This window comes from Microplitis demolitor, chromosome 7 (genome assembly GCF_026212275.2).
Source record: "Microplitis demolitor isolate Queensland-Clemson2020A chromosome 7, iyMicDemo2.1a, whole genome shotgun sequence".
Classification (NCBI taxonomy): Eukaryota; Metazoa; Arthropoda; class Insecta; order Hymenoptera; family Braconidae; genus Microplitis; species Microplitis demolitor.
In genome coordinates, this window is record NC_068551.1 from 14,379,556 (window position 1) to 14,387,864 (window position 8,309).

An 8,309-nucleotide genomic window follows, 5' to 3' on the forward strand; every position below is an offset into this window, starting at 1 on the left:
TGAGTACATAATTCTTGTATTCAAATTTACATTCTGTATTGTATCAATTGTATATGTATTTTATTTATTTAATATTTTTTTATTATTAAGTACTAATTAGATATTCAAGCGTTAATTTATTCTGAAACAGGAAATTACATTTTGTTATTGAGTATGGTAAAATGATCAGGAATGCTTTGTGATATGCTTCCCTAAAGTATATATATATGCGGACATGTTCACATACATAGAGACATAAACTACATGAACATAACACTAAAAGAGGGAATAAAATAATTTTTCAATCTTTTTCATCATTTATAAAATGATTATTGCATACAAAACTCACAGATGGCTAAGCGTTTTGTGGTCGCCTTGATGCCCCATTCGCGACTCGTAATGAACTTTCGTTTTGTTGGGAAAATTTCATTGGCCCGTTATGAAACTCATTAAACTGGCAAACATCGTCCAGCAATTCTCTCATCGTCTCTACCACTCGACGTATTTGATCTCACAAAACATAACTTCATTCAATTTTCCCACAACAAATAGACTAAATTGTAATAAATTTTTCTCTGATTATATCTTTATATATGTTGCTCAATTTGTTGTTGTTGTTGTTGTTGTTCATCTTCTTCTTCTTCTTCTTCTTCTTTTTCTTCTTCTTCTTCTTCTTCTTCTTCTTCTTCTTCTTCTTATTATTATTATTATTATTATTATTATTATTATTATTATTATTATTATTATTATTATTATTATTATTATTATTATTATTATTATTATTATTATTATTATTATTATTATTATTATTATTATTATCATTATTATTATTATTATTATCCCGGGAAAAAAAGTTTTTATATAATCATATATAAACATATATTCATATACAATTTATATATGATCATATAAGAAATATATAAAAATCATATATGATTACATAAAATCTTATATGATCTTATAAAATTCTTATAAGAATTCATATACTCTTATAAGGACTTTATAAAAATTGATATGATTTTATATAAAGTTGTATATAACTTTATTACCTTACTAGATAAAATTTGATATGTTTATATAAAATCATATATGATCATATAATAGTTTATATGATCTTATAAAAATCTTATAAGAGTTTATATAGTTTTATGAGGATTTTATAAAAATTGATGTAATTTTATATAAACCCAGGAAAAAGTTCTTATATAATCATATATAAACATATATGCTTATATATGATCTGTAAGAAATATATAAAAATCATATATGATTATATGGAAGATTACATAATCTTATAAAATTCTTGTAAGGATTCATATACTCTTATAAGGATTTTATAAAAATTGATGTGATTATATATAAAATTATATATTATTTTATAACATTACAAAAAAAAAGTTTCATATGCTTATTAGGGTGGCGCAAAAAAACCGACTATTTTTTTTTTCGAGTCTCTTATGAAAATTTGTTGGTTTACGATGTTTTAAGAAACCTCTCCAAAAATCAGCTCGATAAAAAATTTTTGAGAGGTCGCTCACGAATTTTGAAAATATCAAAAATGATTGAAATTCGAATTTTTAATTTCTAAATTTTTTCTCGTGGCAGCAATAGTTTATATTTGTAAAATCATGACTATGCTGAAAATTTGAGCTCAAAATTCAAATATTAAAACGGCGCTCAAGAATTTTGAATATTAACTAATAATATGTAACTAATATTTTGAATTGGTTTTTGTATTTTTTTATAACTCAATTATTGTCACTTCATTAAAATATAACATTTTCATAACCAAAATATACAGGACAGTCTTAAGTAATAAAATTTGGTAAGTTCTGAGTAAGCCAAAAAACTTACAAATTGAATTAAAAAATAAAAACGCATGTAAATAACTTATTATTTCTATTTCTCGGGTTATATTTTTATTCATTGTCATGAAAATTGATGGTGAAAAAATCGAGAAGCTTTATTTTAAATATTCAAAGGTCGCTCGAAAACGTCCAAAAAACAGTACTCGGAAACATTCTAAATTCTTGAGCAAGGTTTAAATATTTCAATTTTGGGTTTAAATTTTCAGCGTGGCCATGATTTCACAAATATAAACTATTGCTGCTACGAGAAAGAAAAAATTTTGAAATAAAAAATTCAAATTTCGATCATTTTTGATATTTTCAAAATTCGTGAGCGATCTCTTGAAAATTTTTTATCGAGCTGATTTTTGGAGAGGCTTCTTAAAACATCGTAAACCAACAAATTTTCATAAGAGACTCAAAAAAAAAAAAATAGTCGGTTTTTTTGCGCCACTCTAATGCTTATATATAATCATATATGATCATATAAGAGCTCATATGATCTTATAAAATTCTTGTAACAATTTATATAATCTTATAAAAGTTGATGTGATTTTTTATAAAGTTATATATGAGTTTATAACATTACCAGATAGAATTTTATAACATATATAAAGTTATACATGATTATATAAAAACTCTTATAAAATTCTTATAAAAATTCGTATAATCTTATAAAATTTTTATGAATTTAAATTTCATGTTACCATATATTAAAATATATATAACATTATGAAATTACAAGAGCACGTTCTCGATGGTTATACATAACCATGTATGATCATATATGATCATATGAATTCTTATATGACTTTATAAAATTCTTATAAGAATTCCGATAATTCATAAAAATTTATGTGATTTTATTTAAAGTTATAAATAAATTTGTATAATTACAAAAGAATTTAATAAGGTTATATAAAATCATATATGATTATATGAAAGTTTACATAGTTTCATAATTATGATATAAATTTCTATGGTCTTATGAGCAGGTTATCTTAAAAAAAATTAAAATTTTATATAAAACACAAATGTGATGAAATTTAATCATATTTGGTGCATTACTTATGTAGGATGTATCAATTTGATTATTTGATTTAAGTCATATGCTATGGTTTGAAAATATTGATAAGTGTAAAGCAGACTAGAGAAGCAGACGACGGACGTGCGATATTGAAAGTTGAACAGCATCGAGGTAGTACATAAGTTGGATGGGTGACCCCTTAGCAAAATAGCAGTTAACCAATACTATATTTTTTTTTCAAATTCGTTCATGCATGATTATATATAATTACATGTCATCAGATCCTGCCAATTTTTAGATCTAATCATATATAGGTTATTATATGCGTAATTAGACAAAATCATTTTTTTCCGGGTATACATATCTTTATATGATTATATAAGACTTTAAATGATATTATAAGATTTTATATGATTATATAAAATTTTATAAAGCCATATAAGTTTTTATAGGACCAATTTTATTATAAAACTTTATATGATTTTATATGAGCCACTTTTATATGATTTATATATGATCATATAAGAACTTTTTTTCTCGGGATTTTTATTATTATTATTATTATTATTATTATTATTATTATTATTATTATTATTATTATTATTATTATTATTATTATTATTATTATTATTATTATTATTATTATTATTATTATTATTATTATTATTATTATTATTTTTATTATTATTATTATTATTATTATTATTATTATTATTATTATTATTATTATTATTATTATTATTATTATTATTATTATTATTATTATTATTATTATTATTATTATTATTATTATTATTATTAATATTATTATTATTATTATTATTATTATTATTATTATTATTATTATTATTATTATTATTATTATTATTATTATTATTATTATTATTATTATTATTATTAATATTATTATTATTATTATTATTATTATTATTATTATTATTATTATTATTATTATTATTATTATTATTATTATTATTATTATTATCATTATTATTATTATTATTATTATTATTATTATTATTATTATTATTATTATTATTATTATTATTATTATCATTATTATTATTATTATTATTATTATTATTATTATTATTATTATTATTATTATTATTATTATTATTATTATTATTATTATTATTATTATTATTATTATTATTATTATTATTATTATTATTATTATTATTATTATTATTATTATTATTATTATTATTATTATTATTATTATTATTATTATTATTATTATTATTATTATTATTATTATTATTATTATTATTATTATTATTATTATTATTATTATTATTATTATTATTATTATTATTATTATTATTATTATTATTATTATTATTATTATTATTATTATTATTATTATTATTATTATTATTATTATTATTATTATTATTATTATTATTATTATTATTATTATTATTATTATTATTATTATTATTATTATTATTATTATTATTATAATTATTATTATTATTATTGTTCCCGGGTTGTCTAACCTCCGTAAAAGAGAGCGGGCAACATGGTTGAGTTCCTACCAGGCGCGTCTTCAGGTGGCGGATAGGGGGACGACCAAGGAAAGGGACGACCAGGGGGACCAAGGCCATGTCGCCGACCAACTTCCCAAGCCAAGGTGTAAGCGATCGTGCCGCGGGCTGGATGTCACAGGGGGACTGTGTCGTGCACCTTGGGGCACCAGGTGCAACCCCATTGTATCTATGCACCTTCCGCATGTCAACAGGCTCTGCCGGCGGTGACCTATATTTCCTGATTAGTCGTGGGACGAATAATGGAAAAATCAACGAACAAAACCTCAGGATTGGAGGCTTCAAACGAAGACTCCAATCTTCCTAATGTCCTCATTGACGTCGTGGAGGACACGGGAGGCTCAGCTAACGCCGGGACTTTTGTGACCCTTACTGATGAAGGGAAGAAGAAGAATCGCAGTGGAGTTGCTAAAAAGAGGGCCTGGAAAGCCAAACTGGCTGCACGGAAACCATTTTCGGCGGTGAGCGGCGGGGAATTTTCTCCTGCTACTTATGTGACCTCGGTGGGGGATGGCTTTTCGGCAGAGGGTTGCCCTAAAAGGCCCAGGCCGCAGGACCAAACCCCGTCAGAGGTGAAAAAGGTTGTAAATCGCGGCAAGGTGACCTACAAGTCAACTGGTTTCGGCGACGCTGTTAGGGCTGACAGGAAGGTAGCCATAGTACCTTCCGGTTACCCTGGCACGATGCTGAGCAAGGAGACGAGTGATCTGGTTACACAGGCGTTAGTCATGGCACTGCATGCTGTCCCCACAGGACAGTCTGTTCTGTGCTTTGATGGTTGCCGGTGGGATCAGGGAGCTCTGTGGGTTACCTGTGCCGATGACAAAGCCAAAAAGTGGTTGCTAGGGACTTTCCCGGCTATTGAGGTTGGGGAGAGGGGGGCTCCTTCTTCGGGCTCTGGCGAATGAGAAACTCCCTAGACTCAAGAAGCTGACGGCGGTTCTTGGCACCACTGAGGAAACCAAGGTCATCCTGATCAGGCTGGCACGACCAAATCCTGGGTTCAGCACTCAATTGTGGCGGGTCTGGGATTGTCGGGTAGTAGGCAAAGCCGTCCACCTTGTTCTTGGAGTGGACCAGCAGTCGCTGGCGGTGCTCTCGGGGTGCAACTACTCTCTCCACTTCGGTCTGGGTAAGGCCTGTTTTTACAAGGCCTCCACCAAGAGCGTGGCTGGGACGGGTGGGGGCGTTTCGGGAGGGGTTGCTAGAACGGCAAAGAAGTCCACTTCCGGAGCAATGCCTCCAGCATAGGCAAATGTAGGGAAGCAGGGCCAGCAGACTGAAGCGGCTGATGCTGCTCAGGAAACTGGCACTGAACTCATACTCCCAGAGATTGTGGTCGTTCCACCTGCACCTTCTCCAGCAGAGGAGCCTACCGGATCCCTCAGTGGTGGGGAGGGGGAGAAGGAGTACCCCAGTTCATGGACCTCAATGGTAGGGCCATTGGACACAGGAGAAGCCATATCAGGAAGCAGGCTCAGAAAGCTACTGCCACTTTTTGGGCCTGTAGAAGAGTATTTGGCACATCGTGGGGTCTCAAACCAAAGTTAGTCAAGTGGATTTGCACGGCTATTTTGATACCCCAGTTAACTTTCGCCTCTGTTGTTTGGTGGCCCGCGATACGAAGGGACGCTAACATCAAGGTACTAAATAAGGTTTATCGGCTTGCAATGCTAGGTATAACAGGAGCGTTTAAAACAACTTCCACCCTAGCAATCGGGGCACTTCTGAATGTAGTTTCTCCAAATATAACTATTGAATCTCTGTTTGTGAAAACAGCATTGAGACTTCATTTTGTTAGCCTGTGGTCGAGTGCTAGGACGGGACATGAGTCCATCCTGCGGAACAGAGATCTCGGGGAGATTCTGTCCCAGGGAGGGGACTATGGCTCTCGTAGCTACCACTTCAGGTCCAACTACAAGGTCCTGTTTCCGAGCAGGCAGGAATGGAAGGAAGGGGGCAACGATCTCCTGTCCCCCAAGGGGCTGGTCTGGTTTACGGACGGGTCTAAAAGGTTGGAGGGAACAGGAGCAGGAATTTATAGCGTCGGACCCAAAACTGAGATATCTCTCAGGCTAGGGCACACCGCCTCTATTTCTCAAGCAGAGGTATATGCGATCTGGTCCTGTGTTAAGCACGTTTCAGAGCTGAATCACAGGAACAAACACATAAACATATGCAGTGATAGCCGGGCAGCTCTAAAGTCACTCACATCTGCCGTGGTGACTTCAAAGCTGGTACGGGAATGCATTGAGCTTGTTAGCAAATTAGCGAGTGTTAACTATGTCAATCTCGTTTGGGTACCGGGTCATAGCGGTATTAAAGGAAATGACATTGCAAATGAACTGGCAAGAGCAGAAGCGTGTAAGACGGATCCTGAGCCAGCCTGTTCAATCCCGGTGCCTCTGTGGTTCATCAAAAACCACTTGGCTCAATGAACCTATAACAGGTTCTTAGACCTGTAGCTCGAGGCCGGAGGCATGCAACATACGAAGGCACTATTTCATGGGCCATCAAAGATACTAGGTTCCAGTCTATTGGAGCTCGACAGATACAAACTGACAGTTATTGTCGGGCTTGTCACAGGACATTGGTTCACCGGGAAGCATCTGAAGCTTATAGGCATCACCGAGGATTCGGTGTGCCCCAGATGTAATATAGAGGAAGAAACTCCTCTTCATCTGCTGAGTCGGTGCAGAGCCTTAACGGATGTTAGTAAAAACGTCCTGGGGATCTGTGATGGAACAGCCCACTTTCTTGGAGGTTGGTATGGGCGGATTTCTACGATTTTCAAAATCTATTAAGCTGCCCATCCAACCTTCAATTTAACGAGTTTGATCAAGTAGGGCCGAGTACAATGGTTCAAAAGAACTGAGTGCTTGGCCCTATATCTAAAAAGGGGTCGAATCTCTCCTCATTTCATTCATTTCATTATTATTATTATTCCTATTATTAATAATTTTGAGATATCAAATTTATAACATGAAATACTTGGTTACTTGTGTAAGAAGGACACTTCAATATATTTTACATGCTAGTAGATAAAACCAAATATTTATTTAACAATTAAACTTAGGGCTGTGTGAATCTTGTTCGAATCGAATCGAGTCGAATAGTTGGATTCGATTCGATATTCGAGTCGAATATCGAATAGTTCAAAAGATTCTAATAGTTCGAAAGATTCGTATAGTTCGAAATATTTGAATAGTTCGGAAGATTCGAATAGTTCGAAATTTTTTCGAATCTTCGGCAAATATTATTGCATCTAAGAAATGTAGTATTTATGGCTTCATTAATTCAAAAAACTATTAGAGGAACCTGGGGCACGAGGGCCCCCTTCAAAACTCAGGCAAATTTTTTTTTTCATTTTCCGTCAAGTTATGATCTCTAATGTTTTTATCATATTTTAGACTAATATGTGGGGTAAAATAGACCACTCAAAAAAATTGCTATGAAAAAATTATTTTTTTTATTTTCCGTTTAATTAATTTTTTCGTTACGATTTTTTTAAGTGGTCCATTTTACCCCACATATTAGCCTAAAATATGATAAAAACTTTATAGAGGTCATAACTTGACAGAAAATAAAAAAAATGTTTTTTTTTATAGGCTTATAGGGAGTTCTTTCGAGCTATTCGAATTTTTCGAACTATTCGAATCCTTAGAACTATTCGAATCCTTAGAACTATTCGGACCTTTCGAACTATTCGAACATCCCGAATATTCGAGGCGAATCTCGAATCGAATTGTTCGATTCGATTCGCCTCGAATAATTCGAAGTTTCGAGTATTCGCAAACCCCTAAGTTAAACATTATTAAACCCGACAACTAATCGTATAATATGGACAGTTGATGATAAGTAATATAATAAGGGTAAGAGTGAGAACAGTTAGATGACGTCACGTTG

The 8,309-nt window shown here is 31.7% G+C and overlaps 1 protein-coding gene across 1 annotated transcript; it reads left to right on the forward strand.

Moving 5' to 3' along the window:
• Window positions 1-5,824: 5,824 nt before the first annotated feature.
• LOC103570361 (uncharacterized) lies at window positions 5,825-6,841 on the forward strand. The gene has a single exon (XM_008548071.1). It carries the CDS (start codon window positions 5,825-5,827, stop codon window positions 6,839-6,841), a length of 1,017 nt encoding a protein of 338 aa, XP_008546293.1.
• The last annotated feature ends 1,468 nt before the right edge of the window (window positions 6,842-8,309 follow it).